The sequence below is a fragment of the Tachyglossus aculeatus genome, chromosome 4, assembly GCF_015852505.1.
Source record: "Tachyglossus aculeatus isolate mTacAcu1 chromosome 4, mTacAcu1.pri, whole genome shotgun sequence".
NCBI classification, from domain to species: Eukaryota; Metazoa; Chordata; class Mammalia; order Monotremata; family Tachyglossidae; genus Tachyglossus; species Tachyglossus aculeatus.
The window spans coordinates 89,752,727-89,772,444 of NC_052069.1; the positions used below are offsets into that span (position 1 = coordinate 89,752,727).

Below are 19,718 nucleotides of genomic sequence, written 5' to 3' on the forward strand. Positions count from 1 at the left end.
ATGGAGGTGGGGCGTTCTGGGAGAGATGTGGTGTCGCTGTGGGTCGGAGATGACTCGACAGGGCTGGGAGGAGGGAAAGAGCAAAGGGATTAGGCTACATTAGGCTATGCTGCTTCCCTATTAATCATTCAGATTAATTCTACATTAGATTATGGCTACATTAGGCTATGCTGCTGCCCTCTAATTCATGCCTGATGAACAACCACTGTTTGAATCCAGCTGGCAGGGTATGACATCCAGCTGGCAGGGTATGATGGTTACAGCTGCATTAGCCAAAGGGGTCTGAACCCCAGACAGACCTTAGCCCTAGGGTAGAGTCCGCCTGTAGTTCTGGATACTTTTCCACAGCAAACTTTTTTCCTTCCCTGCTACCACTACCCTCCTATCTTCCCACTTTTCCCAAGAGTTCTGGTGACTCTATAACTAAAGGAAAACTTTCTGTCAGAGTGTATGCATGAGGTTATGCTCAGTGGTGAGAATTCCCCGGGGGGATCTGGTAGTTTTCCAGTATTTGAGTGTAGAGAACAAAATGACCACCTGTTTTTCACCTATGCTGAAGACAGAATACATAATAATAATAACAATGGTATTTGTTAAGTGCTTACTATGTGCAAAGCACTGCTCAACACATCTCTACTTAGATGTCCTCCCATCACCTCAAATTTAACATGCCCAAATCCTGCCCTCCCCCTGACATTCCTATTACTGTAGATGGCAGCTCCTTCTTTCCTGTCTCAAAAGCCCATAATCTTGGCGTTATCCTTGACTCCTTTCCCTCGTTCAACCCACATATTCAATACATCACTAAATTGGTTCCACCTTCACGACATCGCTAAAAATCCATCCTTTCCTCTCCATCCAAACTACTACCACATTAATTCAGCACTTAGAACAGTGCTACAGTGCTTCAGCACTTAGAACAGTGTGACAGTGCCTCAGTGCTTAGAACAGTGCTTTGCACATAGGTGCTTAATAAATGCCATTATTATTATTATTAATACAATCACTTATCCTATCCCATCTGGATTACTGTATCCACCTCCTTGCTGACCTTTCAGCCTCCTGTCTCTTCCCACTCCAGTACATATTTTACTCTGCTGCCCAGATTGGTTTTCTACAAAAACGTTCAGGACACGTTTCTGCACTCCTTAATAATAATAATAATAATAATAATAGTATTTTTAAGTGCTTACTATGTACCAAGCACTGTTTTAAGCGCTGACCTCCAGTGGTTGTCCATCCACCTCTGGATCAAGCAGAAACTCCTTGCCATAGATTTTAAAGCACTCAATCATCTTGCCCCTTCCTAATCCATCTTGCTACTCTACTATTACAACCCATCCTGCCTGCTTTGCTCCTCTAATGCCAATCTTCTCCCTGTGCCTCATTCTCATCTCTCACCCCGATCCCTTGCCCAAATCCTGCCTCTGGCCTGGAACGCCCTCCCTCCTCAAATCCAACAGACAATTACTCTTCCCCCCTTCAAAGCCTTATTGAAGGCACATCTCCTTTGAGAGGCCTTCCTTGACTAAGCCCTTTTTTATTCTTCTCTCACGTAGTAAGCGCTTAACAAATGCCATCATCATTATTATTATTTCAAGCACATCTGTGCCAACTAAGCACTAAATAATAATAATAATAATGATAGCATTTATTAGGCACTTACTATGTACAAAGCACTGTTCTAAGCACTGGGGAGGTTACAAGATGATCAGGTTGTCTCACGGGGGGCTCACAGTCTTAATCCCCATTTTACAGATGAGGGAACTGAGGCCCAGAGAAGCGAAGTGACTTGCCCAAAGTCACACAGCTGACAAGTGGCAGAGCCGGGATTTGAACCCATAACCTCTGACTCCCAAGCCAGGGCTCTTTCCACTGAGCCACGCTGCTTCTCCAAGGCAGCAGGAGGGCTATTAATCCAGTTGGGTGAGCTCTGACTGAAAGCCTCCACCCTGGCCTAATCCACTTTGAGCCTGTGGATCCATCTTCCTTTGCCTTCTGGGGATGAACTTATTCAGGACCATAAAAACGCTATGTTGACCCGAAAGGATCAGGGTTGTGCTATCTCAACGGACAAGCTGATTCCTGTAATAGTTCCATGGACTTGCTGTCCTGGCAACTTTAGATCTGTTCATCTTTGCTTAGTGATGCAACGTGCCAAGGATAAGTAACGTATGGCCTCTTACAGGCCTGGTGTGAAAGAATAAATTCTCTGCGACAGAGGTATCTATTAAGGACTACTGTATCCTAACCAGATTTACTGATAATATTTTATAAGCCCTCAGGTCTCATCATTTTGGCTGGTTAAATGATATAAGCTCTTTCCCAGGGGCAGAATGACCAACCGATTTCCTTCTTTCCTTTCCTGAAGGCAGCAACATTGGAGTTCTGGAGGCTTCCGATGCAGATAAAGAGGGTAGCGCCAACTCCTTTTTGAGTTACAGAATCTTGGAGCAGATCCCAGACAAACACGTCTTCCTGCTTCAGTCCCACACGGGGCTTTTCCAGCTGTCCCAGAGTTCACTGAGGAAGCAGGATGCCCCACAGTACAGCGTGACAGTGGAAGTGTCAGACAGCGGTCAGTATTGCCCCGGCCATCTTCAACAAGAGGTGGCTCTCTCTGTTGACTGATGTGTATGATTTGTTTGTGTTCCCTGATTTTTCTGCTAAATTGTAGAATGCACTGGTTTTAGGAGATCTTTACTTTCTGATTTTATTTTTTGACGGTGGGGACGAATGTTCGATTGTGGGGTGAGTGGTGGACAGGTTGAGACAAGAAAGTGAGGGGCTATCTGCCTTGTGGCTCAGTGGAAAGAGCCCGGGCTTTGGAGTCAGAGGTCGTGGGTTCGAATCCCAGCTCCACCACAAGTCTGCTGTGTGACCTTGGGCAAGTCACTTAACTTCTCTGAGCCTCAGTTACCTCATCTGTAAAAATGGGGATTAAGACTGTGAGCCCCACGTGGGACAACTTGATCACATTGTATCCCCCCAGCGCTTAGAACAGTGCTTTGCACATTGTAAGCGCTTAACAAATGCCATCATTATTGTCTCCTGAATGGGAAGGGGAGATTAGCCCACACTGCAGGGACCCCACTTCAAGTCACCTTTCCCATAATGCTTCCTTATGGGGTTGGAAAACCACACCCGGCTGCCCTTTGTTTTCTGAGTTGCCCAGGAGGGGCTGAAATTCCTGGTCTGAACTCAACCTGTTATTCTTTTTTAAAAAAAAATGGTATTTGTTAAGAGCTTACTATGTACCAGGGACCATACTAAGTGCTGGGTAGAGACAGGCTAATCACGTTGGACACGGTCCCTGTCCCACATGGGGCTCATGGTCTTAATCCCCACTTTTACCGATGAGTTCCCTGAGGCACGGAGAAGTAAGATGACTTGCTCAAGGTCACACAGCTCACACCTCACAGCTCACAGCTCACACACCCCAGAGACTCCTGGGGTCCCATGACCTGCAGGCCCTCAGCATCCTGCACCAGAAACACCCAGAGAGCAGTTCTTGCAGGCAGTTATAAGGCTGGTGGATGTAGCATTACCTCAGAATTTTTCATACAACACCTGCTGTTAGAGAGTAAGCCTGTCCCTCTAGACTGTACGCTTGTTGTGGGTGGGCAATGTGTCTATTGTTATATTGTACCTTCCCAAGAGCTTAGTACAGTGCTCTGCACACAGTAAGTGCTCAATGAATACCATTGAATGAATAATATTCTTCAGGTACCCCATTAAGGAAGAAATTTAGAAATTTCTTTCACCAGGGTCCCCAAATCTGAGCCCAGTCCATACTATTAACATCCTTCCACACTATTTACATCCCTAAAGCTCTGTGGGTGAAAGAATTAGTGTGAACCCGTGAAAGAATTAGTGTGAGCCCTGTGAACCCTGGTGGTTAGCATTTTAGGTTCTCCTAATCCAGAGCCCGGGCCTTGACCCATAATAATAATGATGATGATAATGATAATAATAATATTAAGCACTATGTGTCAAGCACTTTTCTAAGCACTGGAGTAGATACAAGCTCATGTGGTTGGACACAGTTCCTGTTCCACATGGGGCTCACCCTCTTAATCCCCTTTGTACAGATGAGGTAAGTGGTGCCCAGAGAGTGAAGTGATTTGCCCAAGGTCACACAGCAGACAAGTGGCAGAGCCGGGATTAGAACTCAGCTTTTTCTGACTCCCAAGGCTGTGCGCTATTCACCAGACCATGCTGCTTCCCTGATCCCTTTGCCAGGCTGGAGCACCGCAGGGCAGACGGAGGTCAGGCAAGCTGGTGATGGGATGAAGGATAGAAGACACTGGGGCTGCTGATACTCACAGGCAGCAGCTATGGACTGAATTGGGGCCGGGATTATACCATCACAGAAACAAGAATAATAATTGTGGTATTTACTAAGTGCTTACTATGTACCCGCACTTTACTAAGTAATGGGATAGATGCACGATAATCAGGTCCCACTGACATGATGGTCACAGTCTACAGCGGAGAAAGACTAGATATTTAATCCTCATTTTGCCAATAAGGGAACTGAGGCGCAGAGAATAAAAAGAATAATGACAATTACAACAATAATAACGGTATTTGTTAAGCGCTTATGTGCCAAGCACAGTGCTAAGAGCTGGGACAGATATGAGATAACAGCGTAGCTCATCAATCATATTTATTGAGTGCTTACTGTGTGCAGAGCACTGTACTAAGTGCTTGGGAAGTACAAATTGGCAACATATAGAGACAGTCCCTACCCAACAGTGGGCTCACAGTCTAAAAGCTCAGTGGCAACAGCCCTGCTTTGGGGGTCAGAGGTCGTGGGTTCTAATCCCGGAACCGCCACTTGTCTGCTGTGTGACCTTGGACACTTCTCTGTGCCTCAGTTCCCTCATCTGTAAAATTGAGACTGTGAGCCCCTCGTGGGTCAACCTGATTACCTTGGGAGAAGCACTGTGGCTCAGTGAAAAGAGCTCAGGCTTTGGAGTCAGAGGTCATGAGTTCAAATTCCGGCTCTGTCAATTGTCAGCTGTGTGACTTTGGGCAAGTCACTTAACTTCTCTGGGCCTCAGTTGCCTCATCTGTAAAATGGGGATTAAAACTGTGGGACAACCTGATCATCTTGTAACCTCCCCAGCACTTAGAACAGTGCTTGGAACATAGTAAGCACTTAATAAATGCCATCATTATTATCTACCCCAGCGCTTAGAACAGTGTTCTGCACATAGTAAGCGCTTAACAAATACCATTATTATTATTATTATTATTAATATTATTATTATCAAGTCCCACATGGAAGCCTCAGTCTTAAGTAGGAGGGAGAACAACTACTGAATCTCCATTTTGCATATGAGGGAACTGATGCCCAGAGAAGTTAAATAAGTAGTCCAAGGTTGCACAGCAGATGATTTTTAGAGATGGGATTGGAACCCAAATCCTCTAACTTCCAGGCCCGAGCTCTATCCAGTAGGCCATGCTGTTTCTTTATATGCCCTGTCAGCAACAGTCCAGCTCAGCACTTCTTAGTCCTACTAGTCAGTCATTCCTTCAATCATATTTATTGAGCACTTACTGTGTGCAGAGCACTATACTAAGCGCTTGGTAAGTACAAGTCAGCAACATATAGAGACGGTCCCTACCCAACAACGGGCTCACAGTCTAGAGGCAGAAAGGACCAAGACCCAATCCTGATGTTGGTTTGCTCACGTGCAAAATTATCATCGGGACTTTTAAGATGCTGGCACATTTTTTTTCAATCTGCTGTTCGGCTTTACCTGCAAGGAGCAAACCCAGTGTGTGCTATCCCACCTGTGGCATTGCTTGACTGCTGTTTGTTTTTACCATATGGGTTTTCAGTAAAGCAGTCTAGTGATGACGTGTCTTTGTTTGATTTTTAGTGTTCAAGACCAAATGTGCCGTGCAGATCAATATAATTGATATCAATGATCAGATTCCCATTTTTGAGCAGTCTGATGTGAGTATTTCATCGTCTGGTTGGCCCTCTTACAGATTTTTATCTGATACTCTTTCTGACGCAGCGAATGATTAAAAAGTAACTGGGAAGAACAATGAACTGTATACAAACCACAGATTTTAACAGGTGCCTCAGATTAGTAAATTTATGAAATTTAAGAGGTTGCAATTATCACAGTGCTATTTAGTAGAAACATTTAATAATTCTTCTGTGATGTCAGGAAACACACGCGAATACATGTGATATTGACCTTAAGACTGCCAAGATGTGTTTCCTACAAGCAGTTGGATCGAAAAAGTAGAAAATGGGTATAGATTTATTAAAATATATTATTGCTTTGGTCCTTTGTGCTTAACTTTATGCATTTACTTTTGCCAAAAAGACTTACTCATCGAAAAATAATTTTTTCCAGAAAGTCCACAGTTTAAGCTGATCTGACAAGAATATGCAAGAGAAAGGAAAAATACACTTATTTTGTTGTATTTGTTAAGCACTTACTATGTGCCAGGCACTGTACTAAGCACTAAGTGCTTAAGACACAGTCCATGTCTCACAGAGTCACAGAGAAATCAAGAACTTGCCCAAGGCCATGCAGCAGAGAAATGGTGGAGCAGGAATTAGAACACAGATTCCTGATTCCCAGGCGTGGGCTCTATCCACTAGGCCATGCTGCTTCTCACCCTGTACTTTTAAGACACAAATAAAAGAGTCTTTAAATAAGCTGAAAAATTAGTTGAATTGGTAGGGTGACTATATAAGGAAAAATTAAATGCATTGCAAGGAAAAATAAAATTGCCTATTATTGTGAGAATGAAGCTATTCTTTCAGCAATTCCCTTAAAAGGAATATTAAAATATTTTTGGGCTTTTTTGTTTTGTTTCACACTAGTCTTCAACCCTTTTAGCTGACAAATTCATTGGGTCACGTTAGAAGTGAATCCTTCAGTGGGTCACCCTAAATACAGAGATTACAAATCCATAACTCTAGTTAGATTTAGGACATGACAAACAGAATGGGATTTTACAAGGATGTTTTCCTGGTAGTAAACACCAAGAAGTCGCATAATGAGCACTGAGAGTAAGTCAGTGTAAAATTCATCCACCTGGTTAAGAAAATCTTCAGCTGGGCCTCTTTTCCTGCTTCCGACATTCCAGGCCAAAAACAGTTCCCAGTTTCCAGTCTGCGGGTGAATGTTAATACGTGGCCAATCTGAAGCTCTTCCTCAATTGCAGTGTGGGTCACAACATCCTCTTTATTATTTATGATTTTACCACTGTTCCAGTTATTTTGGTGACAGCATTACTACCCAAGTGGGCCTGAAGTGGGGAAGGTCTGACGCCCACCCCCCAACCCCTGCCCTGGCTGCCCCTTCTCTCGCTCTCCGCCAGAATGACCCCGGGAACATCCGTCGCCGTTCTGGTTTAAGGATTTTTTGAGGGGGGGATTCCTAGCTGTCAGCTATATCACGGTTTTGGTTGTCCCTGATCTATGCGTTAATAGAGAAAGTGGTATCTCACGCAAATGCAAACTGAGGTCGATTGTAATAATAATAATTGTGGTATTTAAGTGCTTACTATGTGCCAGGCACTGTTCAAAGCCCTGAAGTAGATACAAGGTAATTAGGCTGGACACAGTCCCTGTCCCACATAGGTCTAACGGTCTAAATCCCCATTTTCCAGATGAGGGAACTGAGGCCCAAGGAGTGAAGCAACTTGTCCAAGGTCACTTAGCAGACACATGGAGGAGCTGGGATTAGAGCCCAGGTCCTTCTGACGTCTCATTCATTCAGTCGTATTTATTGTGCACTTAAATAAATAATTATTTATAATTATTTATATTTATCCATAATTATTTTTAATAATTATTATATAATAGTCATTATAAATATTGTAAAATTATAATCATAAAATTATGTATAATTTATTTATATTATAAATATAAATGATAATGTTTATATTATATTATATAGTATATGTATAACATAATATAGTGGAATACATTATATTATTTATATTCATATAAAATTATATAATTATAATTATAAAATAATAATTATTATAATTAAACAATAATTATTTATAATTATTGTGCACTTAAATAAATCGTATTTATTGTGTGCAGAGCACTGCACTAAGCACTATCGCTAAGCCACAGCAAAGACCGGTGTGCCAAGTTTGTGCCCTCCGGAGCGAGCAGACTTGCTAGGATCCAGCATTTTCTCCCACTGAACAGTTTCATGTGCTTCTTTCATTATTTGCCTCCTCAGTACGGTAGCCAGTTAATTGATGAAGATGCTCCAGTCGGAACCACCATATTGACCATCCAAGCCAGAGACGCGGATGAGCCTTTTACCGGCAGCTCTAAAATCATATACAAGATAATCCAGGGGGACCCAAACAATACACTGGAGGTTGAAACAGATCCCCAGACCAACGCAGGATATGTCAAGATTAAGAAGGTGAATAACTCGGGTTAGCAGGATTCGTTTTCATTAACACATGTTTATGCCTGATGTATATTTGGTCTATTGGTGAAGAGAGGACATGTAACAGGGTAAAATTCCTACATTGTAATCATTTCCTTGGAGTGAGTCAGTATCGGCAGAGATCGTCAGCATTTTCAATATTTGCAGGTTGGTCAACTGCAAATGTATGGTTTCTATATGGCTAACAGTATTTTTTTTTTAAAAAACTTTTATTTTGGTGACCCTCGAGCGTTCTCTTCCCAGACCTCACTTTTATTCCCACCAGCTTTCATTTTTATATCTAACTATTCTTTCCGCTCCTTCCCCAGAGCTTATGTTTCTTTATCATCATCGTCTTCATCCGTAAGTTTGATGAAGCAGGTACTCTGCTTAAGAGACTGTATTGATCTTGAGATTTATGTATCCATTTGAATACGTAAGTCAATAACTAATAAACAGTTATATACATAAGATTCCAGAGGAGGCTGAGAAGACGACATGACTGATGTGGTGTAGGGGGTTGCCTTAGTCACATCTTTAATCCTTGCACTTTCTCCCTTCTCCACCTAAATAGTTGTCATTTCAGCCATCTTCAGTTAGTCATTTGACAACGTAGCCCACGTGCAAAGCGCAAAGCTAGGTTTGCGGGGTAGAGCTCAGAGGAAAGACTATGCTCACTGCCTTGGCTCAGTGGAAAAAAGCCTGGGCTTTGGAGTCCTAATTCCCATTTTACAGATGAGGTAACTGAGGCCCAGAGAAGTTAGGTGACTTGCCCAAAATCCTACAGCCGATTGGTGGCAGAGCTGGGATTAGAACTCATGGCCTTTGACTCCCAAGCCCGTGCTCTTTCCACTAAGCCAAGCTGCTTCTCAGTTTTCCCACCTGGAAAACGGGGGGAAGAGTTACAGGGACTTACCTTATGGGGAGCCTGTGTGCATTAACTATAGTCTTTTGTAGTAAGCTTCAGCTTGCATTTGGCATGGGGGAGAGAGGTGCCAAAATCCCAGAACAAAAATGAAATGAATCTTTGTCTGCTTGTTTGGTCACCTGCCTGCTTCTCCCTTTTAGAACAAGTCTGAGGGGGGATGGAATCCAGAAGAGGCCTGTAGTGTGAGAAGCAGTTAGATGGGGCCTATTTCTTTCCCAGACAACAGTTATAAGGATGGCATTTGTTAAGCGCTTACTATGTGCAAAGCACTGTTCTAAGCGCTGGGGGAGATATAAGGTGATCAGGTTCATTCATTCATTCAATCGTATTTATTGAGTGCTTACTGTGTGCAGAGCACTGTACCAAGTGCTTGGGAAGTACAAGTTGGCAACATATAGAAATGTTCCCTACAAGTGGCAGAGCCGGGATTAGAACCCATGACCTCTAGCTCCCAAGCCTGTTATCTTTCCACTGAGCCACGCTGCAATTTCTTCATTCAGTGGTATTTACTGAGTGCTTACTGTGTGCAGAGGACTGTACTAAGTGCTTGAGAGAGTACATGCAGCAATAAACAGACACATCCTCTGCCCACAACAACCTGAGCTACATATTGAACAAAGCTGAGCCTGGGTTGACCAGGTGATTCTACATCTGGGAAGTGCTCCTTACTTCCCAAATGCCATATGGGAATGCCTTACTTCCCAAATGCCATATGGGAATGCCTTACTTCCCAAATGCCATATTATCACCTGATAATAAGCATTATTTTAAAATGGGTTTTCTCCGTGACTCTTTCGCCACCTGACATGATGTGCTGAGAGGCGTAACCTGGGTGTTTCTTCAATGAGGGAGATAACGAGGATCATTTTCCCTCTTCTCCCCATTCCCTACATTTAAAGGGGTACACTATGGGGTAGAAGTCCAGGGGGGCCTGATCCAGGGCAGGAGGAGGAGAGGGCTCCAGCAGAGCACTGTCACTCTTCTACTGTCCTCTGCTGCAGGGGAATGAGCATGTTAGTACAGTGCTCTGCACACAGTAAGCACTCAATAAATACGATTGATGATGTTGCTTACCAAGACCTCGACATCCCCCCTGGTCCAGCGGCCTGCTGGGCGTCCCTGCCTTTGCTCTAGTCAAGTCCTGCCTGGAAGGAAGGAACGTGAGTGGGGTGAGCAGATAGACTGGCCTTCCCACTTGGCTTGGGTAGATAAATGGTGAGTGTCCTGATCATCATCATCATCATCAATCGTATTTATTCAGCATTTACTATGTGCAGAGCACTGTACTAAGCGCTTGGGAAGTACAAATTGGTAACATATAGAGACAGTCCCTACCCAACATTGGGCTCACAGTCTAAAAGGGGGAGACAGAGAACAAAACCAAACATACTAACAAAATAAAATAGACTAGATATGTACAAGTAAGATAAATAAATAGAGTAATAAATATGTACAAACATATATACATATATACAGGTGCTGTGGGGAAGGGAAGGAGGTAAGATAGGGGGGAGTCCTGATGGATTTGGAAGAAAGAGCAGGGCCCATTTTGTTTGAGAATAATGAAATAATAATAACAATAATAATGATGGCATTTGTTAAGCGCTTCCTATGTGCAAAGCACTGTTCTAAGTGCTGGGGGATACAAGGTAATCAGGTTGTCCCACATGGGGCTCGCAGTCTTAATCCCCATTTTACAGATGAGGGAACTGAGGCACAGAGAAGTGAAGTGACTTGCCCAAAGTCACCTGACAAGTGGTAGATCAGGGATTAGAACCCGTGACCTCTGACTCCCAAGCCTGGGCTCTTCCCACTGAGCCGTGCTGCTTCTCTATGCCCTTATGAAATGGCCCTTAGGTCATAAAAAATGTCTAAAGCGTACAGCTATATGTCTCTTTTTCAGATGACTAAGTTGGGAGGATTTCGCAGGACCCAGCCCATTAAACAATAAATGGACTTTGTACTAGAGATTATCAGTCACTGCTGTTATCCCACTGGGCTAGCCAAGTGTTTCTGAAACATTTCAATCCCTTCCTCCATCAGGTCATTATCCCGATTTCTATTTTCACACGGTGGGTTATGAGCACATGGGATTTCTCACCACTGGAAGTTGTGTGGGGAGACAGTATCTCTAACTTCAAGAAGGGATTGGATAAAATCTTGGATAAAAGTTTCAGAATAGAGCATTACAGGGGAAAAAATAGGGATGTTAGAAAGTTCACTAGTGCATGAGCCTGGGACTCAGAAGACTGGGGTTCTAATCCAAGCTCTACCACTTGTCTGCTGTGTGGCTCTGGGCAAGTCACTTAACATCTCTGAGAAGTAGCGGGGCTCAGTGGAAAGAGTCCGGGCTTTGGAGTCAGAGGTCACGGGTTCAAACCCCTGTTCCGCCACTTGTCAGCTGTGTGACTTTGGGCAAGTCACTTCGCTTCTCTGGGCCTCAGTTCCCTCATCTGTACAATGGGGATTAAGACTGTGAGCCCTCCGAGGGACAACCCGATCACCTTGTAACTCCCCCAGTGCTTAGAACAGTGCTTTGCATGTAGTAAGCGCTTAATAAATGCCATCGTTATTATATTATCTCTGTGTCTCAGTTTCCTCAAATGCAAAATGGGGCTTCGATACTTGTTCTTCCTCCTACTTAGACTGTTATCCCCAAGTGGGACAGGGTACGTATTGGGACTGATTAACTTGAACGTTTTCCCCCCAGCGCTTAGAACAGTGCTTGACGTAGAGTAAGCACTTAAAAGTCCTATTAAATACCATCAGTCAATCAATCGTATTTATTGAGAGCTTACTGTGTGCAGAGCCCAAGCGCTTGGGAGTGTACAACACAACAGAGTTGGTAGACACGTTCCCTGCCCACAGCGAGCTTTCAGTCTATGTAATAGTAACAATAATAACAGTTGCTCAAGTGGGCCATAATCATTCTTTAATAATAATAATAATAGTTATGGTACTTGTTAAGTGCTTACTAGGTGCCAAGCACTGTACTAAGCACTGGGATAGATACAAGGTAATCAGGTTGTCCCACGTGGGGCTCACAGTCTTAATCCTCATTTTACAGATGAGGGAACTGAGGCACAGAGAAGTTAAGTGGCTTGCCCAAGGTCACACAGAAGACAAGTGGCAGAGCTGGGATTAGAACCCATAAAAATAATAATAATAATGACATTTGTTAAGTGCTTACTATGTGCAGAGCACTGTTCTAAGCGCTGGGGGGATACAAGCTGATCAAGTTGTCCCACGTGGGGCTCACAGTCTTCATCCCCATTTTACAGATGAGGTAACTGAGGCTCAGAGAAGTTAAGTGGCTTCTTAAGAAGTTAAGTCGAGAAGCAGCATGGCTCAGTGGAAAAGAGCCTGAGCTTTGGAGTCAGAGGTCATGGGTTCAAATCCCAGCTCCACCAACTGTCAGCTGTGTGACTTTGGGCAAGCCACTTCACTTCTCTAGACCTCAGTTACCCTATCTGGAAAATGGGGATTAAGACTGTGAGCCCCACATGGAACAACCTGATTACCTTGTAGCCCCCAGCGCTTAGAACAGTGCTTTGCACATAGTAAGCACTTAATAAATACCATCATTATTATTAAGTGACTTGCCCAAGATCACACAGCAGACATGCGGCGGAGCGGGATTCGAACCCCTGACCTCCGACTCCAAAGCCCGGGCTCTTTCCATTGAGCCAACATGACAACTGACTCCCAAGGCTGTGTTCTTGCGACTAGGCTATGTTGCTTCTCTTTGGTCATACAGCAAGCAACTAATGGGTCTGGGATTTTAACTCTGATCCTTTGACTCCCGATCCTGAGCTCTTGCCACCTGACCAGTCTTCTTCTCTCAATTCTGACTGTGGTGTTTGTTAAGGGTTTATAAGGTGCCAAGCACTGTGCTAAATGCTGGGCTCTGTACGGAATAGTCTGATTGGACACGGTCTCGTCTTCACATAACAGTAATGATAATAGCGATTGTACTTTCGTGAGAAGCAGCGTGGCTCAGTGGAAAGAGCACGAGTTTTGGAGTCAGAGGTCATGGGTTCAAATCCCTACCTCGCCAAGTGTCAGCTGTGTGACTTTGGGCAAGTCACTTCACTTCTCTGGGCCTCAGTTGCCTCATCTGTAAAATGGGGATTAAGACTGTGAGCCCTCCGTGGGACAACTTGATCATCTTGTAACCTTCCCAGCGCTTAGCACAGTGCTTTGCACATAGTAAGCACTTAATAAATGCCATTATTATTATTATTATTAACCAGACACTGGAGTGGATATAAGTAAATTGGGTTGGACATAGTCCTTGTCCCACACAGGGCTCACAGTCTCAGGCCCTATTTTACAATTTGTACTTCCCAAGCGCTTAGTACAGTGCTCTGCACATAGTAAGCGCTCAATAAATGCAATTGATGATGATGATGATGAGGGAACTGGGGCCCAGAGAAGTGAAAGGACTTGTCCAAGGTCACACAGCAGCCAAGTGGCAGAGCCAGGATTAGAACCCATGACCTTCTGACTCCCGGGCCTGTGCTCTATCCACTGTGCCATTCTGCTTCACATGGGACTAACGGCCTATGGGGAGAGAGAGCAGATATTTAACCCCCATTTTACAGGTGAGGAAATTGAGGCACAGAACAGTTAAGTGACTTACAAATGATAAGGTATTCCGTGTTCTGCATTTTGGTTTGTTTCAGGCCCTAAGGAAATCTATCACTCCACCCACAACCCTTCCTAGCAGTTGGAAGTCTTTATATATCATCATCATCATCAATCGTATTTATTGAGCGCTTACTGTGTGCAGAGCACTGTACTAAGCGCTTGGGAAGTACAAATTATATATTTATGTAGAGTGAGCACGTTGTAGAGTGTAAGCTTCTTGCAGGGAGGGACTGCATCTCTTCCTTCTGCTGGACTATCCCAAGTGCTTAGCATATAAAGCAGGGCCCCTTACTGGACACTCAATAAAGACCCTTACTGCTTTAGTCATAATCGTGGTATTGGTCAAATACTCATTAGGTGCCGGGCACTGTTCTAAGCACTGGGGTAGATACGAGATAATCAATCAATCGTATTGATTGAGCACTTACTGTGTGCAGAGCACTGGACTAAGCGCTTGGGAGGTACAAGTTGGCAACATATAGAGACAGTCCCTACCCAACAGTGGGCTCACAGTCTAAAAGATAATCAAATTGTACAGAGTCCCTGTCCCATACGGGGCTCACAATATTAATCCCATTTTACAGATGAGGTAACAGAGACCCAGAGAAGTGAAGTGACATGCTCAAAGTCACAAAAAGCAAAGTGGTGGAGCTGTAATTTCATTCATTCATTCATTCAATTGCATTTATTGAGCGCTTACTGTGTGCAGAGCACTGTACTACACCGTGGGGAAGTACAAGTTGGCAACATCTAGAGACAGTCCCTACACAACAACGGGCTCAAAGTCTAGGAGGGGGAGACAGAGAACAAAACAAAATGTGTAGACAGATGTCAAAATCGTCAGAACAAAGAGAATTAAAGCCATATGCACAATTAGAATCCAGGTCCTTCTGACTCCCATGCCCATATGCTCTCATCATCATCATCATCAATCGTATTTATTGAGCGCTTACTATGTGCAGAGCCCTTTACTAAGCGCTTGGGAAGTACAAATTGGCGACATATAGAGACGGTCCCTACCCAACAGTGGGCTCGCAGTCTAAAGGGGGAGACAGAGAACAAAACCAAACATACTAACAAAATAAAATAAATAGAATAGATATATACAAATAAAATAAATAGAGTAATAAATATGTACAAACATATATACAGGACACTATATATAGTCTCTCTCCACTAGACCACTCTAGAAGGGGCGTCGAGTGCCAGTTACCCACTCTTTGAGGGGCGACAGAAAATTCATTTTTTTCCTGTCTTCGTTTTCACAGCCACTCGATTTTGAAACGCTGCCGTCATACAACCTGGTGTTCAGGGCCGAGAACCCTGAGCCTCTGGTGCTTGGAGTAGATTACAACTCAAGCTCCTCCGCCACTTTCAAGCTCTTTGTGAGGGATGTGAATGAGGCACCGGTGTTTTCCCAACCCATCTACCAAGTCCAGATATCAGAGGGGGTTCCTCAGGAAACCAACGTGACCACGGTGACAGCCAAGGATCCCGAAGGCCAGCATATACGGTAAGAGAAATCAAAAGGACTTCGAACCTTTTTCAGTCGGTAGTGTTCGCTTTAACCAATGGAAAGCTATGAGAGGGAATTTGTGGGCAGGGAATTTGTCTGTTTAGTGTTGTAGTGTGCTCTGCCAAGCACTTAGTACAGTGCTTTGCACACAGTGAGTGCCCAATAAATACGATTGGCTGACACACTGCAGTCTGGTAGTGGATGGAGCTTTGAGGAACCTCCTTTCATTCCTTCATTTATTCGTTCATTCAGTCATATTTCCCTTCAAGCCCCTACTGAGAGCTCACCTACTCCAGGAGGCCTTCCCAGATTGAGCCCCTTCCTTCCTCTCCCCCTCGTCCCCCCTCCATCCCCCCATCTTACCTCCTTCCCTTCCCCACAGAACCTGTATATATGTATATATGTTTGTACGTATTTATTGCTCTATTTATTTATTTATTTATTTTACTTGTACATATCTATTCTATTTATTTTATTTTGTTAGTATGTTTGGTTTTGTTCTCTCCCCCTTTTAGACTGTGAGCCCACTGTTGGGTAGGGACTGTCTCTATATGTTGCCAACTTGGACTTCCCAAGCGCTTAGTACAGTGCTCTGCACACAGTAAGCGCTCAATAAATACGATTGATGATATTTATTGAGCACTTTCTGTTTGTAAAGCATGGTGCTAAGCACTTAGGAGAGTACAGTATAACAATGAACGGACACATTCCCAGCCCACAATGAGCTTACAGTCTAGAGACAAGGATAAAGTTCTTGTGGGCAAGGAATGTGTCTACCAACTCTCCCAACTGCTTAGTACAGTGCTCCGCACATAGTAAGCGCTCAACAAATACCATTGATTGATTGATTGAGAGCCACACAGCATTTGTTCTACCCTGGGCTCTTTTGTGGATTTAACATCCACCGATGTTAACAGGGTCTGAAGAGACATGCACACAAGGAGCTAAACTAAATCCACCTAAAAGCAACAAACAACATTTCCTGGATTTTAAGATCTTGCCCCCGGTACAGGCTGGATGCCTGGGTCTAGTGGGACTAATCAATCCGGGACCTACAGGACCAAGGTTGGAACCTCAGCTCGAACCACCGGCCTGCTGTGTGACCTTGGGCGAGTTACTTAAACTTCTCTGTGTCACCATTTTCCCATCTGTAAAATGGGGAACTCATAATAATAATAATAATGTTGGTATTTGTTAAGCGATTACTATGTGCCTAGCACTGTTCTAAGCACTGGGGGCGGGGGGGGATGCAAGGTAATCAAGGTTGTCCCACGTGGGGCTCACAATCCTGATCCTCATTTTACAGATGAGGGAACTGAGGCCCAGAGAAGTGAAGTGACTTGCCCAAAGTCACACAGCTGACAAGTGGCGGAGCCGGGATTAGAACCCATGACCTCTGACTCCCAAGCCCGGGCTCTTTCCACCGATCCACGCTGCTTCTCTTTCTTTTGTCTCTCCTTCTCAATCTGTGAGCCCCATATGGGACAGGGACTGTGTCCAAACCAATTATCTCATCTCTACCCTGGCATTTGGCACATTGCTTGACAGATTGTAAGCGCCTAATAAATACCCCCACTAATAATAATTGTTGTACTTGTTAAGCACTTACCATGTGGCAGGTACTCTACTAAGCGCTAGGGTGGATAGAAGAAAATTGGGTTGGACACACTCCCTGTCCCACATGGGGCTCCCAGTCTCAACCCCCCATTTTACAGATGAGGGAACTGAGGCACAGAGAAGTGAAGTGACTTGCCCAAGGTCACACAGCAGACAAGCGGTAGAGCTGGGATTAGAACTCAGGACCTTCTGATTCCCAGGTCTGTGCTCTGTCCACCCAGCGCTTAGAACAGTGCTTTGCACATAGTAAGCGCTTAATAAATGCCATCATCATCATCATCCACTACACTTTGTTGCTTCTCTTCACTAGCCAGGCCAGACTTGACCTGAGCGGAGTCCAGGAGTTGGTCTGAACCCTGGCTTGTTTTAGCCCCACTGGTCAGTACAGAGCTCCATGGGAAGGTTGGGGGGAGGCGGGGTACACCAGTACTCACAGGAGTTTCTGTGAGGCCCGTAGTTTCTTTCAGTCGATCGTATTTATTGAGCGCTTCCTATGTGCACAGCACTGTGCTAAGTGTTTAGGAGAAAATGATACAACAATAAACTGACACGTTCCCTGCCCGCAATGAGCTCACAGTGTCTCTATATATTGCCAACTCGTACTTCCCAAGCTCTTAGTACAGTGCTCTGCACACAGTAAGCGCTCAATAAATACGATTGATTGATTTCACATATGCATCATCATGGAGCAACTCATTGCAGGTTTCATACCTGCTTCTCCTCTTGCAAAAATTCCAACAGGGATATCTGCCGCCTCCGCCTGCCTGCTGGGGGTGTTGGGAATGATGAGGGAATCCAAGAGGAAAAGTCTGTAAAGAAATTTAAGCTGTGCAGAGATATGTATTTTGCGAATTCATTCATTCATTCAATCGTATTTATTGAGCGCTTACTGTGTGCAGAGCACTGTACTAAGTGCTTGGGAAGGACAAGTTGGCAACATATAGAGACGGTCCCTACCCAACAGCGGGCTCACAGTCTAGAAGGGGGAGACAGACAACAAAACAAAACATATTAACAAAATAAAATAAATAGAATAAATATGTACAAGTAAAATAAATATAGAATAATAAATACGTACAAACATATATACATATATACAGGTGCGGTGGGGAGGGGAAGGAGGTAAGGCAGGGGGATGGGGAGGGGGAGGAGGGGGAGAGGAAGGAGGGGGATCAGTCTGGGATTCTCTGCAGGTACACGTTCACTAGAATTTATACCTTTGAATCACTTATAAAAATTCTGGCAAGGGGCTTCTGCTTAGAAGAATTTACTTTCCTTCGAGATCCATGGAACTGGCTTGATTTCAGTGTCATTTTGATGGCGTAAGTGGTTTAAATCATTTCTAAGCTCAGGGGCATGAAATAAGTGGCAGTGTAGGCCATGCTGTTACTAAGCATGTACTTTCTGTAGATTTGGTTTCTGAGGATTGGTAAAATTAGTTGATCTGATTCTATGCTTCACCACAGAATCCTAAAGCTTGAATAATGTGCGGTATTTGTAAAGTGAAAATGTCCTGTGGAAGTTAGCACTGTCAGCCACTAGAAGTAAAGTTAGATTGTTAACTCCTTGAGGGTAGGGATCGTGTCTACTAGCGTGGCTCAGTGGAAAGAGCATGGGCTTTGGAGTCAGAGGTCATGGGTTCAAATCCCAGCTCCATCAGCTGTGTGACTTTGGTCAAGTCACCTAACTTCTCTGTGCCTGTTACCTCATCTGTAAAATGGGGATTAAAACTGTGAGCCCCGCGTGGGACAACCTGATCACCTTGTAACCTCCCCAGCGCTTAGAACAGTGCTTTGCATATAGTAAGCGCTTAACAAATACCATTATTATTATTATTATTATTATTATTATAAAGAGGTGAGAGAGGTGAAAGACGAGAGGAGATGAGAGAAAGAGAACAGAGAGGTGGAGAGAGACGAAGAGGGAAGAGAGATGAAACAGAAGAGAGACAGAGAGAGGAAAGATGGAGGGGGAAGAGATGAAGAGGTGAGAGAGAGAGGTGAAAGATGAGAGAAGAGATGGGAGATGGCAAGCAGAGAGATGAAGAGAGGCAAATGGGAGAGAGAGATGAAACAGAGAAGAGAGATGGAGAGAGACAGAGAGAGATGAAAGATAGTGAGCAGAGAGATGGAGAGAGACAAAGGGGAGAGAGAGAGAGATGAAACAGAAGAGAGAAGAGAGATGGAGTCACCTGCTCTACCAGAGACAGAGGGAATTCTTCACACATCCACAGCATTGCTTTAAACCTCTCGAAGGCTGTGTACCAGCCATTGCTATAGACGGCCAGTTAGCGGTGGAATTATGGTGAATGAGTTGAAGGAATTGTGTGGAGTTAAGAAGAGGGGATCAAGAGAGACACAGAGAGAAAAAGCAGCTCGTGATCCACTCAGCTCTCCTATAATGTATGTTTTCACTACATGTTTGGCCAGAGCTCTGTTGGGGAATTTGGGGATGTTTTTCTGATAAAGCACATCTGCTGGGTTAGAATGCAATTGCAATGTTGGGGGAAGTCACTGTGTTCAGGTACCTAGTATCACACAAACGTTCCCCTTTTTTATGGTATTTGTTAAAAGCT

General features: G+C 44.1%; 1 protein-coding gene across 1 annotated transcript in view; it reads left to right on the forward strand.

Moving 5' to 3' along the window:
- CDH17 (cadherin 17) overlaps positions 1-19,718 on the forward strand; it is an 81,276-nt gene that overhangs the window by 37,998 nt on the left and 23,560 nt on the right. Inside the window, exons 9-12 of the mRNA XM_038745641.1 lie at positions 2,372-2,578; positions 5,892-5,968; positions 8,235-8,426; positions 15,279-15,523. Coding sequence (XP_038601569.1) covers positions 2,372-2,578; positions 5,892-5,968; positions 8,235-8,426; positions 15,279-15,523 — 721 coding nt within the window. The remainder of the gene's footprint in view (positions 1-2,371; positions 2,579-5,891; positions 5,969-8,234; positions 8,427-15,278; positions 15,524-19,718) is intronic.